Here is a 21,817-nt window from a genome sequence, read left to right as displayed (position 1 = left end):
TGCAGCCTTGGGCTCCACAGATTTCACCGAGCACAGCGAGGCTCATCCAGATGTCTCAGCAGAAGCCTGCTCTCAGGATGGAGGAAGCTGTCGCCATGGCAACCAACCAGCCACCAGAGTTAGAGATGGAGGCAGCCCTGCCAAGAGCCACAAAAGGCCTCCCGCATGAGCTCACCAGGGACGCCAGATGCCGAGGTGCCCTAGAAGGCCTCCTGCACACGGAGATCGTCTTGAAAAACTGCTTTTTCAGCAAATCCTCTCCAAAAGATGACCTGACTATAAACATGAGCTGCAAGCACTCAGACCAAGGCATGTCAGACCCTACAGGAGGATTGCTGGCTGCCATAGCAAAATATCACAGACCGAGTGGCTTAAACAATATGTGTTTCTCATAGCTATGGAGGCCCGAAGTCCAATAACATGGTGTCGGCAGGGCTGGCTCCTTCTGAGGCCCGTCTCCTTGGCTTGAAGGTGACTGCCTTCTCCTTGTGTCCTCACATTCTCATTCCTGCATCTTAACATCTCTTTGTGGGTTCTAATCACCTCTTCTTAGAAGAACACCAGTCAGATTGGATTAGGGTCCATCCTGCCAGCCTTATTTTAACTTAATCACCCTTACTTCAAGGCCCTGTCTGCAAATATAGTCTCATTCTGAGGTTCTGGGAGTTAGGGTTTCAACATATGAATGGGGATGGGGGAGACACAATCTAGCCTGTAACAGTCTCTTTCCCTTCTCCACTCAGAACACCTTAATGATGATGCAATTCCTCTCAGGGAGCAGAACGCAGCTTGCTGGAACCATGGGAAAGGTGCTGTTCTATTTCACCGCTCACTGCACAAGCCACCGAGCCCTGCACGCTCTCTGTGTGGTGAGCCCATCTTCACAGCTCTGCCACGGCCCAGCTCAGGTGATTCACAAGTGCTTAGAAAGGAATCAACCAAGCTATGAAAAAGAAAGAAAGTCCTACTTCTGAACCACAAAGCCCAGAGCTTGAAAGTCCAGCCCCACTGCCTAACATCTGTGTGACCTCTTGAAAACTCAGCCTTTCTGTGCTCTGCTTTTCTTATCTGTAGAATGGGTTGATAACTTCTGCTTTGCAGGGCTGTAATGAGGATTTCACCAGATGACATATGTCAAAAGACCCAGCACATGGCTACAGTTAAATTGAGTTAGTTAAATTAGAATTCCCAGAGTCTTTCTCTCCCTCTGGGAAAAAAGCATACAACTAAGCAGGATGCAAAAAGGTACAGTGCTTGTCACCCCCTGGGAGGACTAGGAGGGTCTGTGGGGGAATGGCATGCCTTGGTTTCCAAGAACCGAGAGGGGGAATCCAAGGTTGGACAGAGCTGGGATTTGCACCCAGGCAGCTGTACTCCCACAGCACTGAGAAGGAGCAGACCAGACCCTGCCCTGACTGCCAGGGCTCCCAGCCTGGCAGGGAAGCAGATTTAGCTCTACGATCAATCGATGGCCCAAGAGAGACACAGGTGCTCATGTCAGAGATTTATAACAAGGCCCTGAGATGGTATAGGGTCGGGAAGGGCCCTCTGAAGCCCATGGTGAGTAGGAGTTATCCCAGCAGAGTCAGCAGGTGGGAAAGTGTTTGGTGTGTGTGTGTGTTGGAGGGGGTGAGGGGGTTGAAGAGGGGGAGTGCAAGGCTCAGAGGTGTGAGAGGCTGGGTGGCTGAGCATGAGGCTGGGTGGCTGAGCATGAGGGAGGGAGGCAGAGAGGGCGAGAGCCAGGCTGGAGAGGATGCGGCGCCAGCAGAACTCAGAGGGAGCATAGGCTCTGTCCAAAAGGAGAGGATTCTAAGAGTTCTAAGAGGGAGGGAGAGGCTCCAGGGTGATGGAGTGTGAGCTATGAGGGTGGAGGGGTCCTGACATAAGGCTGGGAGTGGCAGGACCCATCCTGAAGAGGGAAGCAGGCCAAGGGTCTGGGGCTCAGGCCTGGGATCAAGAGGATTTTAACAGGGAGTGTGTTCTAGAAGTGCCAGGGAGGTCTGTCGAGAACGGACAAGAGGCAAGCCAGGGTCGCACACCTCTACCATGCCACCTGCAGGGCAAACGTGAGGACTGCCATACAGCTACTGACAGCCATGCTCATCACAAAACAACCTCCAATCTGTCCTGCAATTGGGCCTGTCTTTCCACAGGACCTAAAGCAGGAACCAAGAAATATGGCTGTCTCAACAGAGCTGGGCAGGCCATCAGAAGGACACTGGGCTCAGAGGGGCCTTGGGCAAGACAGCCTACCTCTCAGAGCCCATCTCCACTTCTGCAGAGTTGGGAGAGTGACAGCCCCCACCTGGCGAGTGGTCATGAGACGGAAATGCAACCAGCGGCATCTTGCATTTGTTCACCCCAGTGCCAGGCAGGCTGCAACTGGGGTTGTTACCATCATGACTGAAAGGCAGTGTAGCGTGATAGTTAAGTGCATGGTTCTGCATCCAGGCAGCTTAAGTCTGAATCCCAGGCCTGGCACCCCCTTTCCCCATTTGACTTTGGGTAGATTACTGAAACTTATTGTGGCTTTGTTTCTTCATCTGTAAAAGGGGGATATTAATAATGCCTACCACATAGTGTTGTTGGGAGGATTCAACCAGTTAACATCGGCAGCGTGCTCAGAACACCGTGTGACACAGCAAGTAGTGACAGCGGGGTGGGGGGTGGGAGGTGGAGATGCTGACCTCGACGCAATGGCTCACAACGGGGTCAGCACCATGGACAGCGCCATTGCACGCAGGAAGCCCTCAGTCATGGTTGAGGCTGACTGACCAACTGCCTGGCCTTGTGAAGGCCCCAGAGCAGTTGTGTGCTGGTAACTTGAACAATACCCTCTCTTCTGGGGAGGGGAGAGATTGATTTTGTAGTGTTTGTAGATATCTGTAGAAATACTACCACCAGGCTGGGCACAGTGGCTAATGCCTGTAAACCCAGCACTTTGGGAGGTCGAGGTAGGTGGATCATGAGGTCAGGAGATCCAGACCATTCTGGCTAACACGGTGAAACCCCGTCTCTACTAAAAAATACAAAAAATTAGCCAGGCGTGGTGGCGGGCACCTGTAGCCCCAGCTACTCAGGAGGCTGAGGTAGGAGAATGGCGTGAACCTGGGATGCAGAGATTGCAGTGAGCCGAGATCGCGCCACTGCACTCTGGCCTGGGCAACACAGCGAGTCTCTATCTCAAAAAAAAAAAGAAAAGAAAAAGAAAGAAAGAAATACTATCACCATGGCCAAATTCAAGCTGCCAAAGAGATGCCCATGAACATGGATTTGGGAAGAGATGTGCACACCTGGCTGTTACAAGCTGTGTGTGACCTTGTGTCATGCTAGCAGCTGGCAAGACACAAGGTCGCACATAGCCAGATCAAGAGAGACCTGGCAAGGATAGCCCAACTGTCTAAATGAAAGCCAGTTTCAGAACACCAGTCCAGCCAAGAGAAGGGGAAACTGGTGTCCAGGAGGGTGAAGCAACTTGCCAGGGGACCACGTGGCAGGCCCAGGACAGAAGCCTCAGTGTCAATGCCTTTCCATCAACGACTTTCTAAGGAGGCTGGGGTCCTCCCCACCTTATCCTAACATCCATCTCACTTTATTATGCTGGTTCCATTATTTGAGCATCTACTCTGGACCAGGCATTATTCCAGGTAGATCAAACAAGGTCCCTGCTCTCATGAAGCTGCCAGCCCAGGAGGGAGAGGCGGGAAATGAACAGGGAACGAGGTGGAGGCCAAGCCTCAAGGGAAGGGGCTCGAGGGAGTCATGGAAGGGAGGGACTAGTTCCGACAGACTGGTCAAGGAAGGCGTCTCTGAGAAGGTGTCCACTGAGTGGATGAGGGTGGAGAAACTTCACAGGCGGAGGGAAATGCACAGCAGTGCAAAATGGCTCTGCTGCAGGAGATGGCTGGAAATATGGTGAAGAGCAGGGGGCCGGGAAGGCTGAGCCCAGGGAGCAAAGGGAGAGAGCAAGAAGTGAGCCAGGGAGGGGCCAGGGCCAGCTCCTGCAGGGCCTTGGAGGCCAGAGAAAGGGGCGGAGTTACCCCAAGTTGGGAGAAGTTGCTGAAGGGTTCTGAGCAAGGAGTGACATGATCTTGTCATTTTTTTCTCTCATGTAGGAGAAGAGACTGTAAGGAGACACCTGGGGAAACACAGCTAATGAAGCAATGATGCTGCAGCTCAGTGATTTGCCAGGCACTGCCCTAAAGGCTTCCCAGATGTCACCGTAGCACCCAGTCCTCAAGCAGCCATAAGGTGTCAGCAGGGGCTTCTCCTCACTTTACAGGTGAGGAGCTGAGGCACAGAGAGCCCAAGTGAGCTGACCGAGGCCGCAGAGTCCCTATGTCTTGGGGCCAAGGTCTGAGCCTTGGCAGTCTGGCTCCTAGACCTAAGAAGGGAGGCCCATCAGGTCACCATCATGCAGTGGCCTGGACACGTGCTGGGGGCAGAGAGGCAGGTGGGCTCTGGGTGCATTCGGACAATGGGATCATGGGTGAGATCTTCTTGCTCACCCAGAAAGTTCACCCAGGCAGCATCAGGATCTCCATTCACTCAAAAAGTGCCTTTGTGCCAATCATGAAAATACAGCTCTTCCTTGCAGAACTGAAAAACAAAAAAAGTCCCTTCTTCCCAAGATCATCACCTCTTTTGGGCAGCAGATAACCCATACAACTGTACTCGTAGGCCCTGGCAGAGACCCTGTCTGCTTCCCTAGCACAAAATCCAATGCTCAACACAGAGTAGACTCTCGGCCAATGCTGCTGAATGAACCAATGAATGCACAGAACCGCAGATAGGTAGCGGCAGAGCTGGATTCAGAACCCCGGGGTCCACACTCCTGTAAGGTGCCCGACAGTGGGTCATGGGCTGGTGAAGGTTGCGTGTCTACACCACATCAGGCCCCATACTCATCAGCCATTCCACCTTTACAGCTCCTGGTACAGGAGACACACTCCCATGGGGTGGATGAGATAAAGGGGGTGCAGAAAGACTGAGTGACTGATGAGGGTCAGTGGCAGAGGCAGGGATAGAGCCCAGGCTCAGGGTCCTTTGGCCCAGCACAGAGCCTGCATGCAGAGGGACCGTGTCTGCTCCCTCCTTTGTTCCCTGCACAGAGGACAAGCTGAGTCTTCAGGCAGGCATGGGCTGATGAAGGTTCTGAGCCTCCTGCGGTGAATCGCTGCACCCCCCTCCAGCCCACCTGGCAGCGCAGACCTGCTCTGTAAATGGGAATTAGAAATGCTCCAGGCCGAGGCTTGGTGTGATGCCAGTTCCCACCATGAGAAATCACTAAGGGAGAGAAAAATCAATCGAACCATCTTTTAAATTCTCTGGGTGCTAAAAATAAAGCAGAGGTCCGTCCACTGAGACCTCCTGTGCAATTTGTTACCTTTAAGATGCATCAGACTCAAGAAAAATCACCCAGTGCTGCATTAAGAGTCTCAAAATATATTGGTATTAAAGGACGCGAGAGGTTGCTTAAATAGATGTTGAAACTGCACCATGGAAAACGGAGTTTTAACTGGTTGATTTAAAACTGGTTGGTTGGAGTTTAAAGGTTGGATTTTATGAAAACCAACCTTAAATATTTGAAGGGCTGTTGTTTAAGAGACAAAATAAACCATCCTCTTGCTGGGCTCCAATTAGGCACCAGGCTCTTTATGTGAAAGATTTCTTTATTCCTTACAAATATCCTTATAAAAGAGAATTTTCTCATTTTATATTTAGGGAAGCTGATAGCCCAGAAGGCTGAGCAATGGGTCTGAGCCCAGGCCCGCCAGAGCCCAAAGCCAGGGCTCCTTCTCCTGCACTTTAGGGTCTGGGGTCTCTGATTTCCCAGGCGCCCAGATCAACAAGGAGGTGTCTGTATCCTAAGACCACATGGAAATGGTGAACTTCCAGCCCACTCCACCTACAACCGTTCATAAGTACCTCCTATCGCCAGGTCCTGTGTGGAGCAGGGGATGCAGAGAGGCCTCACCCTGGGTTCCTAATTTCAGGGCTTCCACCACAAAATAGAGGAGGCTGTCACAGTAACAAAAAACTCAATGTGACCGGGGGCAGCCAAGGAGCTGCAGGCTTAGAGGGGCTCTGACCAGCCTGGGAGGGGTGTAGCAGGGACAGGTCAGAGGCTGTCCCAGATAATGGGCTGTGAAATGCTGCATGTGGGCAAACAGGAGTCAGCCAGGCCAAAGAGGCAAATGGCACGGTCAGGAGAAGGGATGGCGGATGGCAGTGCTCCACCCCACCCTGCCCCATGCCAGGGACCCAGTGGCTGAATGAGTGAGCCAGTGTGACCCGAGAGGTGGGCAGGGGCTGGTCACCAAAGGCACAGGGCACTGTGGAGGGGCTCAGGCTTTCTCCAGAAGCCAGGGGGGAACCCGCGAGAGTTTTAAGGGGGGCTGACATGGTCAGACCAGAGGTTCCAATGAGCCAATTTCACAGCTGTGCAGAAGGCTCTGGGCAGGGCAGGGTGGGATTCGGGCAAGTGTCGGGGGAGAGTAGAGAGGGCTGGGCACCTCTTTCCATTCTGAGGGTGAGGGAGAGGGAGGAGGCTTGGAGGGCTTCTCTTGCTTGAGCCTTGGTGACTACACCAAGACAGGTCACAGAGCCTCAGTATCACCAGGCTCCCTCCCTCCATCTGAGAGCCAATGATGGCATTCCAGCAGAGACATCCTCTGAGTCACCTTTCTCATTGTCCGATAGTCAAAGCAATGCCCTCTTTTTCTCCTTTACTAAAAAACATTTTCCTTTCTCTTGATATGGTTACTAAAAGTCAATTTTGCTGAGACGGGAAGTATTAGTGATTGGACTTAGGAGATGCGACGCAGTGGAAAACCTCCAGCGGGCACGGAGGACTGAACAGCGTCCCCAGGCCGAGTGAGGACCCCAGAGAGCAAGGGTCAAAAGGACGCAAACCCCAAGTCCAGCCCACGCCTTCCCCTGGCTCTGCGCGGACGCAGGCCTCCCAACCCTGGGTTTTTCTTGTCAGGACTAATCAGAACTGTCACCCTCTGACAGCCAGAATCCACCCCACTGAGACTTGCTCAGAAGGTATCTCAAACATTCAGAGCAATTCCCAGCTCCGCATGGGGTCTCAGCTGCCTTTCTGGCCTCCTCCCATGTCAGAAATGAAACGCCTCCTCTCATTACTTGGCTGCTATCAGCCCCATCGTGGCACCTGCAGCCCACAGTCCTCACACCTTCCCTGCCAAGTGAGGCTTCTCTCTGTGGTGTGAGCCCTGGGTCTGTGTCTTGTCACTGCAGCAGCAGGCCACGGGGAGCACGAGGTGCACTGAGGTTCCCCAATGAATAGATCCTATCGGGGAGGTTTCCATGGCCACCACGTGCCCCTGGAGACTCCACTCAACTCCTGCCAAATGCCTAAGTTGCCCTGTCAGGGCTGCCTCAAGCCCAGCTCAGAATCTTGTGCATGCTATAGACACACATTCCTCTATCGCTAAGGCCAGCGTGCTTTATATTTTTATGAATTAATAATCATTCTCACAGAAGGGGAAGTTACACAGAGATCTGACACTCAGTTACATGGCAGGGTGTGCGGCCAGGGACGTTCCCAGGAACCACAGGGGCCCCCGATCTGCTGACACTCCTCCCTTATCACTGTCCCCCCACCTGGCTCCGATTCTTTGGTCAATAACCATTATTTTCACTCTCTTGCACACACCATCAGCTCCACGTCTACATCTTCACTTGGCAAAAACCACACCCCTGGCTTACCCTCCACAGACCTGAGGCCTGCAGCCAGCAGCAGGCGTGGCTGGAGAGAAATGTACACGGCTGTGCTGGCTGGGCCACCGACTCCCTGTAGCACCCATGGACCACCTGCTCCAATGCCGGGTATTTTACCAATGGTTTATCACGTGTCCACTCCTGGAGGGAGAATCTTTATCTAGTTCCAGCATCACCCATGAGGGCTGGCACAGAGTAGGTGCTTAATAAATAACTGCTGGTAAATGGTGGGCTCTTTAACATGTGGACAGGGCACAATCCGTGTGTTCGGGATGTGGCAGGAGGCAAGGCTCATGGTAATGGCCAGGGAGGACTTTGCAGTCCTGGGATGAACCAACCCCCTTTTCTTATTCACAACCAACTTGTTCGAATGTCCTGTGGCCACCCCAATCCAAAAATAGTTATGATACAACCCAAATCTATGACATCTCCATCCTTAAAATCTCACTCCTCCACCACCTCCCACCCATGGCCACGCTCTGGCCCTGCCTCTCACTCTCTCTCCCCAGGTCTCCTTGCTGGTTCCCAAGCCACCAGCCTTGTCTGCTGGAATCCAATCCACCCATGACACACACCCACGACACACATACCTCCAAAGCTGGCTAGTGACACACCCCTGTTTACGGTATATCAATAGCTTGATAGCTTCCCGTCCTCTGGAAGCAGGCAGGTGGGAAGTCGGCACAGCCTCCAGTAATGTAATATAGATGCAGACATGGAGACAGGATTCAACCCTTCTGATGAATGAAGGGGGATGTCTCTGTTTTGCACTCTCCCCCTTAACACTGAAGCACATGTTTACCTTCATCTTTTCAGAGAGAACCAGCTTCAGGGTCTAAGGGCAACCTGGAGAGAGGTTGCAGCGTCCTGTTCAGTAGTCACTGGCCACATGTGGCTATTTTGTTTGAAGTATGATTAACTGGAACTAAATCAAATTAACGATGTCGCTCCTCAGTCACCAAGCCATGTTTTAGGCACTCAGCAGGCACATGGGGCTGGTGGCTGCCGCCCCATGAGTGCAGACAGAGCAGTCTATTATCACAGAAAGTTCCAACAGACAGGGCTGAGGCTGTATCTTATTCCCACCGTTTTGTGTGCATAGACATATGGTTGCGGCTACCTCCTATTTATGGTATGTGATACTTTAACATGATGGTGAAATTCAATTCCCTTTCAAAAGAAAATTACTTCGGCAAAAATAAAGCAACTTGACTTAAAGAAAACAATTTTTTTTAAGTGGGAAAAGTAAAGGGAACCACATGTGGCATGCGGAGGCAGTCACAGCTGTGGGGGGTTTTGTGAATGACGCGTTCGGGGCCCCCGCCCCAGGAGAAAGCCCCCTGCCTGCACCATCCGCAGCGCCACATCTCCGGCACCTTCCGCCTCCTCATGCATCGGCCTCCCGCACACCTATGCCCTCAGGCAGCCTCCTCGAGCCCAGGGAGCTTCCTACCCAAATTCCTTCTCTGGCCTCCTTGGCGTCTCCCACAGCAGCTTGTCCAGACCCTGGGCTACAGCAAGGATGACTCCCTCAATTCCACTGCCATGGCGGGGCTGTGTCCCCCAACAGCCCCTGAGCCCTCCAGGGAAGGGTTGAGTTTCTCCCATTCATCCCCATGTCCCCAGGGCTCAGTGTGGGCCTGGGAGTCGAAAGGCGTGGGGAATGAATGGTTGAATAAATGAAATGAAGCAGCATCCCTTCCACACTCCAGGGCTTTATGGTTCTTTAGAAAGGGCTTCAGCATCCATAATGTCACGGAATCCTCACAGCAGCCCAGACAGGAAAACCGATCAGCAATTACCATTCCCACCCAATTCCAGCAGGAAGGAGGCGGGGCCTCGAGAAGGGTGGCTGCCACTGTCCCAGGGCTGCAGGGGGCAGGCTGAGGCCAGGGCAAAAGCCCTGGACCAGGCATGGAGGCCCGAGCATGAGCTCTGGCTCTGCCCCTGCCGACTGGGGACTCTGGGCCAGTCCCTCATGTCCCCCAGCCTCCATTTCCTCATCTGTGAGATGGGTTGATCATCAAATCACCACTGTCTCTGAGCACCAAGTGAGACAGCGAACAGCAGGCTGATTTGTAAACGGTACGGTACTGTCCAGGCCGCTCAGTGAGCCCCACACCCTCCCCATTTGCAGACCTGGAGCTCCTGCTAGGAGACCGCCCCTCCCCCACATCCAGGGGTTGGGGGCGGAGCTGACTCCCTCCAGCACCAGGGAGAGGTACAGGAGTCCGGCCTGGCCAATCACAAGGCATTCACCCCCAATTAAAGCCCACAAGGTGCCATCTAGGGTCCTGGTGGGACAGTTCAGAGAGAACTGGTCTCGTTTCTCCTGGACTTTATTCTGGGAGGGTGGGGCCCGAACTACTGGCACCTGAGATTGAAGCACAGAAGACAGCAGAGGCAATCAGCCCAGAGAGCCATCGCCCACGCTGCTCCAGCCCCTGAAGCCACATGGCCCGCAGCTCTCTTACAGTTATCCACATCAAACATGCTTGTACAGCAGAAAGAGTCTAACCAACTGCTGCTATAAGCACTGTGGACTGGTGGGGCCCAATGGCCTTTCAGCTTCAATGGAGGGTCAGACAGATGTCCAGCCCAGCCCTCTATGTCCAGAGAAATCTGAGCTTCAAGCCTTCAAAGCGGCTCGGGTCCCAATCCTTCCTGGAACTTTCCTGGCCAGCCCAATCCAGCCTCCCAGCTCTGGGCACTCCATGCCTTTGGGAGAGCAGAAGGGAGAGAGATGCTGATGCTTCCTGATACCCACCAAGTGCTGACTTAGGGTTGGGCACATCACACAGAGGGGCTCACTGACGGCACCCCACAGCTCTATAAGGAGGCATGATTGAAAGGACAGAGGCTCAGAGAGGGAGGTGAGTGTACTCACCCAGGGTCACAGAGCTTGAAGGTGGCAGTCAGACCCAAACAGACTTTCTGCCTCCAAAGCCCACACATGTGCCCCGCACCCTCTGGCTGGCTCAGGGGACATCCGACGCTTTGCTCTGTTCTCTTCCTGCTGTTTTCCAAGGGTCTCCCTGCCCGGGGGTCTCTGGCTGTGTCTGGCTCCCAATTCACAAAAGGCATTTGTTACTCTCTTTCACCCTTCCCGGACTGCTCCCTGCCTCCCCTGCTCCCCACAGCTATCCCGGCTTCTACTGCTTCGAGGGACACAGCCCACTCCTGACCACTGCTGGGTGCCCAGGCTGCCTGGAGTCGGGAGGCCATCCGGTTGCATGGAGGCTCTCAGGAGGGTCTTCCCACCCCTTCCAAAGACACACCTGGGCAGCATCCTCCACAAAGGGCAGTGTGGTATGGAGGTTAGAAGCGGGAAGTCTGGGGCCTGAGGGCCTGGGTTTCAGGCCCAGCTTTGACACTTGCTGGCTGTGAGCTTTGAGCAAGTTAACTTGAGTGCTCTGTGACTCAGTTTCCTCATGTGTAAAGGAGACTTATAATAGTACCTACCTCATAGGGTTGTTGTGAAGATGAAATGAGTTAAAATGAATGCTTGTTGATGTGAATCACAGAGCCTGGCACACAGAGCCTCACTGTGTGTTATTATAATTATTATTATCATTGGTTGTATGCAGAATAGTGACATCACTGCAACCTGCCTGCCCACCCACCAGCCCCCCGGCAGGCCAAGCCTCGCCCTGCCTGCAGGCCGGTGCTCATGTCATCACCAGCTCTCTTCCCAGCAGTCGGTGGGAATCGTCAGTGCTGCTGCCCCCTAGCTTGCCCTGACACAGGAGAACACTGAGCAGGGGGCCCTCAGGACCCCAACCCAGCTGGGCTTCTGACACCCTGGTTGTCACCCGAAGCCCTGGTTGGGGCCCCAGTGCTGGTCCTCCTATGCTAACACAGCCTGCCTTGGGCCCCAGTAGGGAGGGCTCTGAGGGGCCTTCAGTGGACGCTGAGCAAGGCCAGCAGTCCCTCGTCCAGAGCAGCTGAACCCTGAACTCTGTCTCCTTCCTGGACCCTGGTGAGGCCCTAGGATGAGGGGGATCATGGCCACGCTGGAGGAGGCGATGTGTGCAATGCTCAGCAACCGTGACTTTGCGGTTTTCAGAAACAGACATGACATATGATTCTGTATCTGGGCCTCACACGCATACTAGGAGCCAGAGGTGCCTCACTGAAGAAGTTAAACAATGCAGCCACCCCCAAACCAGCTGGCTGCCAATCAAACCAAACCCGCCACCCACCGGAAGCTACTCTGCCCATGAGAGGCACCGGCCGAGCCACAGTGAAGGATACTGAAGCTCCTGTCGGTGATGGCCAGGTGCCAGAGGTTGATGCGCAGGTCATCTGCCGACATGTAGGTCTCGCAGTCACTGTTGACGGAGATGGAGTTGATGTGGTAGGTGTGGCCATTGGCAAAGATCCTCCGAGGGCTCACCTCCACCATCAGATCCATGGGCTTCAGCACCGGCACCTGCAGAGGATGAGGAGGCAGGGAGGAGGTGAAGGCCAGGTGGTGGCATCAGGACATAGCATGCCGTGAGCATGTGATCCCAACCGGAGGCCAGAACACAGGGGTGGGCGTCCATCCTGATCCTCCGTGGTCTGAAATAGGCAGTGACAGATGGCAAATGCCCACCGCCCACCAGCCCTGCAAGAGAGGCATGGATGCTTACCTGCTGTGGGTCTGTAAATAAGTGGCTGAACCCTCCTATACCCCAATTTCCTCAACTCTAAAATGAAATGAAAAGATACTGTGGCAGAGCCAGCCAATTGTCTGCCAAGCCTCCTCGCCTCCCTCCTGCAAAGCAGTGCTGTCACTGGGAAACAGCTGTCTACAAGTGGACTACATTTCCCAGCAGCCTTTGTGCCCAGATATGGCCACATGACTAGTTCTGACCAATGGGATGTAAGCAAAGTGATACCTGGCCCTGATGCTGCTAAGCAGCGGGAGCACCTTCCCCACCTGGAAGGTGAGGACCCAAGCCTTAGGGACTGAGACTCATGGGATGGGGATGGAAGGATCCTGCAGGAGAGCTGTGTCCCAACCAGCACATCCACACTGAACCTTCCCATAGTGAGAAATGCATTTCCGTGCTCGGCCCTGGACTGCTGGTGTTGTTTTGTTACAGGGGTGGAGTTAGCCTGACTCATACAAACTTTCATCTCGGACGGCTGGTGTGAGGGGTCCTTGCCATGGCATCAGACATTGAGCTTTCACAGCCCTGAAGGTCCCTTGCACAGCCCTGACCGACCCCGAGGCTGTCATCTGGTCCCATCAGCTTTCCCAGTGGACTAGGGACCAGCTATGGGAGCGAGGCGTCACCTCTTGTTTATCTCTCCGTCTGTCTAGTGCTCAGTCCAAGGCCTAGCAGAGAGACTCTCCAGTGAATGAGTGAATGTGTGAGTGAATGAATGAATGGGCTGTGTCCCTGAGCTCTCAGGGAACAGCTGAGATGGGAGGTGACAGCCTCGGTGCTGCAGTCGGAATGACAAGCACTGAGCTCCTTTGGAGCACAGGCAGCTCTGCAGCCCACATTAAATTTTCCCACACACCAAGGCACCCAGCATGTGTGTGTGGGAGTGTACATGGCTGAGAGTGCATGTATGAGTGTGTGCATATGAGTGTGCATGTGAGTGTGCATGCATGACTGAGTATATGTGTATGTGCATGCATGTGTGTGTGTGTGTGTGCACGCAGCACTGGTGTGAGTGACAGCCTGGCTCTGGGTGGTTCTTGCGTTGTTGCCTCTGCATCTTTGCTTCTAGGCTGTGTGCCTGGGAGTTGGTGTTAGTGTGTCTGGACTCCTCCAAGGCGTCCTCTCTGCATGTATTCCTGTGTCGGATATTTTAGGTAAGCTGCTAACCTTCCCTTCCTTCGGGGTGCAGCCACTGCCCACCCTGGGGATCCCTGGACTCTCAGGAGAGAGAGAGATCCAGCTGCTCTGGAGAAGGGCAGAGCATCACTGGCCCAGCAAAGTCTTGGCATCTCAGTCCGCCTCCCCCTTCCTTCTGGCGACATTGCTTTCTGTTTTCTCCAGGCAGCCTTGGGACCCAATTCATCCAGTGCTCCAGCCGTCGGCTGCCATTCACCAAACCAAGGCTCAAAGCCAGTTTTTTCAGTAAAGAGAAGAAGAGAGAAAGGAAACCTTCCCTGAAGGTTTGGGGGTTTCATGAGTAAAACATGCTGCCTCCGCAGAAGTCACAGTCTAGTCAAGGTGAGGGGTAAGGAAGATACAGACACTAAGGACAGACAGTGTCGGATCCAAAAGGCAAGAGGGGACCCAGGAAAGATCACAATTTTCATCTGGCCTGTGCAGAAAGCCTTTACAGAGGTGAAGGCCAGTAGGGTTTTATGGGATGTATGGGAGTTCACCAAATTGACAACACAGAGAAGGGCCTCCCGGGGTGCCCACGGCCTCTCTGTGTTCCTCTGTCACCGCACTGACCGCCAGTGTGATGGCAATTCCATGTCTGTTTCCTTGGGGGCTGGGGACACTTTGGGGACAGGTACTGAGTTGAACCTTGCTCACCTCTAGGGCCCCAAGGACTAGCCTAGGGCCTAGCATGGAGCAGCTCCTCAGTAAACAGCTGCCTCCAGTGCGAACTGTGCAAGGTGGGTAGAAATGCTGTGCAGGGTTGGCATGGTGTGGGTGAAATCGGAAGCAAACAAGGTGAGAGGCACGATGAGGACAGACCAGGGCACCCATGTTCTCAGTGACAGTTAAGTGTCTTGGGATGTGTGTGACTTACAGAGAAAAACCTCCAACACTGGGAGGGACACAAACAGGATTTTTATGAAGGCCACTGGCTCTGCCCCAAACACCAGAGTGATCAAGATGTGATCGCTGTATCCCTCCCTCTAGATGAAACCCTCATAAACTTTCTTGGGACTGGGGGTGGGACGGGGGGCACCAGCACCCTCATTACTCAACATTGAAGCTAATCGGCTGCCCACTTCCTCAGAATTTATTTGTGCAATTTGCCAGTCATTTAGGCCAATGTATTTAAACATTTACTTCTTCTTCTCAGGAAGAGCACTGACTACCGCTTTATATTTATGGCGGTTCACTGGATGCTGGGCACGTGTGTGTCTGTTTCAGGGTATGTCTGTTTCAGGCCTTTGTAGATGCTGAAGGCCTCACACGGTCCAGGCTTCCTTCTGCCCTCAGTAAAGGACTCAGGAGCCACAAAGCTCTGCTGACCCATTCTCCTTCTGCCTACTCACTCAGCTGAGCAGTTTTAGGTGAGTTGCTGTCGCTCTCTGGGCCTCAGTTTCCCTCTTCTTATAACAATGGATTATCTGCCTTGCTCTCCACCCTCAGCTATAGGTGAAAAGCACTTTATAGCCATACACCACCCCTGCATGCTCACAAGACGCCTAGAAGAAACGTGGTCATCTCTGTGCTGCTGGTGAGGAAACTGAGGCAAGGGGCAGGGAGATGCCCGTGGCCACCCAGCAGCCAGCAGCCCAGGCAGGGACTGCACGTGACTCTGGCTCAAATCTCAAAGGTTTTTCCAGCCCTAATATCCTCAGGTGTAATAAAGAGGCATGTGCCTGCTTCCCCCTCGCCGGAGCTCACCTGCAGTGACGTCACCGTGGACAGGTCCTTAAGTTTCCCCTCTTCATCCTTCAGGTTGTATCCTTCGGGCCTTTTATCTCGTTCAGTAATCTTCCATAATTTGATAGTTTTATCTTTAAAAACAGAACAAAATAAAGTGAGTCACATAATTAACCAGCCGGATGGAACAGAAGATCCACTTTAGAAGGTGAGATCATGAGGCACCTCCTGGGGAAGGAGGGGGTTCTGCCAACAGACGGCTTCGGACCAGAACTGCAGCTCTGTCTCAAGGCCTCCAGCCTTCGGCCTCCCTGAAGATTTCGGACCGGCCAGCCTCCGCAGTCACGTGAGCCACTTCCTTAAAATAAATCCCCCTTTCTCTTTCTCACTCTCATACCCTACTGATTCTTTCTCTCTGGAGAACCCTGACTACTACAGGAGTCAAAACAAATAGCACCATGTTGATGAGAACGAACTGGGAAGAGAATTGGTGTCAGTGGAGCATTTGAAAGGTATGCAAGGCCCTGCCATTAGGAAAGAGTGAAGCCAGGATTCAAACCCAGGTGGGAAGATTTGAGGGGAGCAGAGTGTAGGGATTGCTGAAAGATGACCTTTTCTCCAGAGAGGCAGGAAGAAAGTGACATGTCTTTTTTTTTTTTTTCTTTTGAGACAAGGTCTCACTCACATTAGCCAGGCTGGAGTGCAGTGGCACCATCTCAGCTCACTACAGCCTTGACTTTACCAGTCTCAGATGATCCTTCAATCTCAGCCTCCTGAGTACTGGGACTACAGGCTCTAACCACCACACCTGGCTAATATTTTATATTTTTGTAGAGATAGAGTCTCGCCACATTGCCCAGGCTGGTCTCAAACTCCTGGGCTCAAGTAATCCATCTATCTCGGCCTCCCAAAGTGCTGAAATTACAGGCATGAGCCACCGCATGTGGCTGACACATCCTTCTGAAATATTTTTAAAAGGAGCAGGTGTGTGGGGCTTAGCACTCACCCGAGGCTCCCGTCCCCCAGGGCCTGCCCTTCGGGAGGACCTCTCTCATGCCCTGCTGGCTCAGGTGACAGATTTGCTGGGCAGGGCCCCTTAGGGGACACAGACCCTGCCTTTGAGGTGCCTGGCGGGAGAACACCATCAGAATAGCAGGTGCCCAGAGAGGGGGTGAACTGGAGTTAAGAGGAGCCAAGGTGTCACAGGAGGGATGCCTGGCTCAGTGGAGAGGTCAGAAAAGGCTGGCACCCAGCAAGGCTTATGGGATGAGGAGGGAGTTGGCCAGGTACAGGGCGAGGACAGCCTTCAGGCACAGGCGGGCTGGCAGGAGCTGAGCCTAGCCATGTTCAGGAGAGCCTTGGAGGCCCGGCTGAGGAGTGTGGGCATCCTCGGGGAAGGCATGGGGACAGCGCCTCGAAGCCTGGCTGGTGCTTGTGCAGCGGTTACTGTTCTCAGGGGATTGAGTGGGCACCATTTCACGGACCCCAGAAGGGAGCTGTGTCCACCCTGCTGGGGCTCAGGAAAGCAAGGCCACTGCCCAAGGGAGGCAGGGCAGGGACAGAATCCAGGTGGGTCCTGGCTGGGCACAGTGGCTCATGCCTATAATCCCAGAACTTTGGGAGGCTGAGGCAGGCAGATCACCTGAGGTCAGGAGTTTGAGATCCACCTGGCCAACATGTAGTGAAACCCCGTCTCTACTAAAAAATACAAAAATTAGCTGGGCATGGTGGTAGACGCCTGTAATTCCAGCTACTCCGGAGGCTGAGGCAGAAAAATTGCTTGAACCCGGGAGGCGGAGGTTGCCGTGAGCAGAGATCGCGCCACTCTACCCCAGCCTGGGTGACAGAGCAAGACTCTTGTCTCTCAAAAAAAGAAAAAAAAAAAGAATTCAGGTGTGTCCTACCCGACCCCAGGCTGCCTGGGTCAGCAGGAGGCCCAGGTGAAGGAGGATGGGCCAGGTGCGTGAGTAGGGGACCCAGGCCCATGGTGAGCCAAGCAGGACAGCCCCAGCCACTCCCTCAGAGTGGAGCCTGGGAAGCAGGCGTCAGGCCGAGAGCCTCCGGTGCCTGAGGGGTACATGCTCCTCCCTGAGGCAGGAGGATTAAGAGGCCGGCCAGGGTCCTAAACCAAGGCTCCTCCCACTGCCCCACAAGGCCACGGTGACAGCCCCAGTCTGGGGGTCTGGATTCGGCGTGGGGAGGAGGAGTTCACTTTGTGTCAAGTGTCCTCTGTGTCTGCGACCTGCATCCTTGTCCATCACACTCCCTCACCCCAAAGCAAAGGCCTACAAAGATGGCTTGGACGGCTCTATTCACAGCAAGGGGCAGCCCCGTGTCCAGCCACGGGGAGCATCTGAGGGGGTCTGGCATACTCACTCATGGGATTTACATGCTGCTCAAAAAGGATATTATTTTCTAGGCATTCTGAAGACATAGAAAAATGCTCACAATATAAGTGAAATACAAACCAGCATTTGGTAGAAACATCTACGGCCCGTGCCCATGCAAGCGAGGCCGAGCGGCGCCTCACCGTTGGTGGACAGGAGCGAGTGGGCGGCGTTCTGCTGTGGGAGCCACTTGATCTTGTTGATCTTCTCCTCTATCTCCAGGCTCTTGAGATAGTCAAACTCCGGCTCGTGGCTCTGGAAAGTGCTGTAGACGTCGTATTCGCCCTGGCTGTGGGGCGCATTTTTACTCTGCAGGGAAACCCGGAGAAGGGGCCTGAGCACCGTGACCTGCAGGGCGACGGCTAGGACCTCCGGGGACCCAGCAGGGCCGGCCGTGGGACCAAGTGCCGAGCCGTGCCAGGGATCCAATTCGAGGGTCAAATGAAACTCTCTGCAGCTTAACCGGCCCGTGACTTGCAGTGTGCCAGGGATAAGCCCCACTCCTGTGCGGTCCCATGAAACACGCACACCCGAGCCAGCTAACTTGCTAATGCGAATGTTCCCCAGCGCGTGCTACATGCTGGACACCCCATTAAGTCCTTCCCCCACCACTGCATTCTACCCTCCAGGCCTCCTCTGCTTGAGCACCACGACTCTCCCCATTTCACAGACCAGCAAACAGAGACTCAGAGGGGAAGTGACTTCCCAGAGCCATGAGGCCATTCTCTGGCCAGCACCCCTCTGCTGAGGCCTGCCTGACACCAAGGCTGAGGCTCTGGCCACCCTCGTGTCTCGGGCCCTGACCTGCTCCTGAATTCCACGTGTCCAACTCAGTCCTGATTTGAGGAATAAATGAATTTAGGAGCAGACTTTAACATTGGGACAGAATGTCTGGCAATGTCAGACCTGGATTAGAATCTGTCCCCGGCTTTCCTCAGCAGTGCTCGGCCTGGTTTAGGCAGCAGAGCTCCTTCTAATAAAGACCCCTTCACCGTGGAGCTCCCAAAATAGTCAGGTGGTGAGTCCACTGTGTGCACCAGGGACCACGTTCCCAGGAGAGAGTTCGACTTCACACGACAACATGAAACCCCAACCAGGGAGAAATGGAGACATTCAACCCAGAACAATTTCAAGATTTCCTGGTAATTTTTTTAAGTATCGATTTTTATTTTTCTATCCCTGTCTTGCTTTTGAAAAGCTTAAAAGTTCTCCAATATTTTTGCCTCTAATTCACTTCACTTCCCACGAGCACTCGCTACGACAAAGGTCAGTGGGACCAGAAGGAAGAAAACACTAAAGGAGAAAAATTCAAAATGAAGAAAATTGCATCAACCAATCTAATCTCTTTCTGCAGCTTGGCAAAAAGAAGGCTGAGCTTCGCAGTGCCTGGTGGGACACCTGGTGCATCTGGTGAAGCCCACAGGTGCATCTGGTGAAGCCCACAGGTGCTGGCTGAGTGCTGTGTTTGAGGAATTGATTTGCAGCTAGGATGTGCCCCTTGTAAACTATTTTAACCCTCTGCACTCTGGGCGCCTCATCTGTAAAATGAGGGGAGTAGCCGCACTGCACTACACCCCTAGGGTCACCATGAGGAGGGTTACGTCATGATAAAGGGTTACGTCAAGATAAAGTCAGACTCAAGGAGCCTCAGCTCGTGGGCCATGCTCAGGAGTGAATCGGGGGAAAGATGATTCCGCAGGTCCTCTTTTCGCCCCCGCTTCCTCCCCTCCCTCCTACCTCCCCTTCTCCACCTTCTCTTCTCCTCCTCCCCTCCCCTCCCGTGCCTCTCCTGCTCCATCCCCTCCTCCCTCCTCTTTGGTTTCCTGGATGTCTTCTGCATCTAATTCCAGGCACAGTCCATGTTTGCTGGGGGAGATGCCCCTCTCTGAGGCCGGGTGGTGTGTGACGTTGCTGGCCACTGTCCTGGCGTCGGGCAGCCGGGCTTCCATCCCTGGTCTGCTGTTCACTAGCTGGGTGGCTTCTCTGAGTTTCCGCATCTGTCACAGGGGTGTGGATCTGACCCTCGGAGGTGAGCAGTGCAGAGTAAACGAGAAGCAACTCCAGAATACTTAGCAAGTGTTCTCAGTAAATGGGCTTTTGTCCCGAGGCTCTTTCAGTGTTCCAGAAACGTGGTCCTGGGCAGGTTGTCCAGGCCACTGCTGTCTTACCCAGAGTTCTGCTGGACAACAAGCCCCCGGGGGTGGGGGTGAGGACAGGGGTGAGGACAAGGGCCCAGGCCTGAGCAAAAACCACCTAGCTCAGTCTGAGGGCTGTGACAGCTGGGCAAGAGTGGAGTCCTCCCGCTCCCCAGTCTGGCCAGGACAACGCAGGTCACCCAGGCAGAGGAAGGTTTCACCGAAGGCACAAGCTGGGGCAGCAGCTGCCTGTGCCGCGTCCTGACCATTCATCCAGGGTCTAGGACAGAGCATGGGATGCAGGGAGCTCTGCAAACATCGGCTGAGGGTAGGGGGCTCAGAACGTGGCTTTGCCAGCCCACCCAGTGCACTCCCCGAACCACCGCCCGCCACTCCCACCTTGGCATTCCAGAGCATCCCATTCCCACCCCTGGAATCCGTGCCCCTGGGAGATGCGATCCAGACAGGCCGCCCCACACCTCCTGTCAGTTAAAAGCCCTCTTGTGGGTTGGAGTATAGTCCCCTACCACCTCTCACCACGTCACCCCTTATCCCCCTCATCCTTATCCCCTCCAACCATGCCCGCCTCCCACCTGACTGCTCCCCACCCCTCCCACCTCCCACCAGACCCAGGGCTTCGCACCTCTGGTTCCCGCTGGAAGATGACGACCCGGCCGCCCTTGTCACCTGTGGCCAGCAGCTCTCCCGTGTGGTTGAACTCAACGGTAGAGATGATGTCAGCTGGGAGGGGAACAGCAAGACGGGAAGGGGTGGCTGTCAGAACCCGCCTCTCCCCGGTGCTCAACAGTGCCACAGCAATGGTGAGCTCCCCGCTCCCAGAGGCCCCACAGCCCTGGGCAGGAGGCAGCAGGGAGCCTGAGGAGTCAGGAGCATCGGCAAGGGGCCACTAACCTGTCCCCTCCTGCCCTCCTCTTCCCTCTGCACTGGCTGCAGGGCAGAGATCTCGGGACTTGGCACAGGCCTGGGGTGACTGCAGTGGCTGGCAGACTTTATAGTAACTAGACACTCTATGGGACTCACGGTGGTATCTGAAGCCACCTGGATGTGGCCTCGTCCTCCTGTCTGGAATCTCCCACCCCCACCCCTGATACCCAGGCCCCCATGCTCCAGCAACCTGGGTCAGGGAAGCCCTTCCCAATATCTCCGTAGATAAGCAAGGCAACCCTCTGCTAGGGGCCTACTCAGGGCTTCCCACACAGTAGGATAGAGGTGAATTACCCCCTCTCCTTCAGACTCCTGCTCTGTGGCCCCACCTCCAGGCAGGCCTCTGGGATCGCTCTCTAATCTCTGCTCGCAGAAGCAGAGCTCAGCCCTGCCTGCCCTGACCCTCCCTGCACTTCATCCCAACCACATTTCTTCAGGTACTCAGGAACCTTTCCTTATGGAGTCACCCCCATACCTGGAGTCTTCAATGCCCAGGGCTGGCCTTCTTGGATGGGCAAGTGTTTGGAAAAAAAAGACAGCCCCATCTCCAGGCCCCACTTTTTGCATGTGGGAACTAGGGGAACACCCCTTCCGTCACCAACATTCTCAGATTCTACGAGTCACAGAGACGAGTGGCCTGCACATTCTGGGTGGCCAGCCCTGGGAGTGGGAGAGCAGGGGAGGACGGGGCCCTGGCCTGGAAGAGGAACCCCCGCTGGAGGACAGCTCACCAGCCTGAAGCCTGAGGCCTGCTCCACCAACAAGTTTTACTGCAGCCCCAAAATGATTATTACTTTTAATTTGAAGTCATTCTTAATATTTGAAAAGTAGAAGATTTCCTATAAAAACCCACATTTCCAGTATGTCTTGGAAGATGGAAAGTTCTAGAATACCATCCCCATAGGCCCAAGCAGCAACAGCTAGTAGGAGCCCGGGATGGCCCGCTGCTGTGAATGGGACCTCTGTCGTTCTTTGCTCTCCTGGCCTGGATTCTGTAGGCTCCAAAATCTCTGATACCACCTTTAGCAAAATGGATCTACTTTCAAACAAGCCACAGATCTGACCATTGCTCCCTGTAGCCACA

General features: G+C 54.2%; 1 protein-coding gene across 7 annotated transcripts in view; it reads right to left on the bottom strand.

The window, feature by feature from the left end:
- The window catches only part of PPP2R2C (protein phosphatase 2 regulatory subunit Bgamma), a 247,672-nt gene that overhangs the window by 39,888 nt on the left and 185,967 nt on the right, over positions 1-21,817 (bottom strand). For 4 of the 7 annotated variants that reach the window (XM_063723792.1, XM_063723791.1, XM_054553693.2 and 1 more), the window contains 4 exons: positions 20,432-20,529; positions 17,797-17,962; positions 15,288-15,400; positions 12,001-12,178 (listed from right to left, as the gene is read on the bottom strand). In XM_063723792.1, coding sequence (XP_063579862.1) covers positions 12,001-12,178; positions 15,288-15,400; positions 17,797-17,962; positions 20,432-20,529 — 555 coding nt within the window. Of the gene's footprint in view, positions 1-12,000; positions 12,179-15,287; positions 15,401-17,734; positions 17,963-20,431; positions 20,530-21,208; positions 21,346-21,817 lie in introns of those variants that run through there. The other 3 variants (XM_054553692.2, XM_054553695.2, XM_054553694.2) reach the window with 3 other exon arrangements.

This window comes from Pongo abelii, chromosome 3 (genome assembly GCF_028885655.2).
Source record: "Pongo abelii isolate AG06213 chromosome 3, NHGRI_mPonAbe1-v2.0_pri, whole genome shotgun sequence".
In the NCBI taxonomy this organism is placed as follows: domain Eukaryota; kingdom Metazoa; phylum Chordata; class Mammalia; order Primates; family Hominidae; genus Pongo; species Pongo abelii.
The sequence above is the reverse complement of the archived record's forward strand: the minus strand, read 5'-3'. Positions and strand labels throughout refer to the sequence as shown.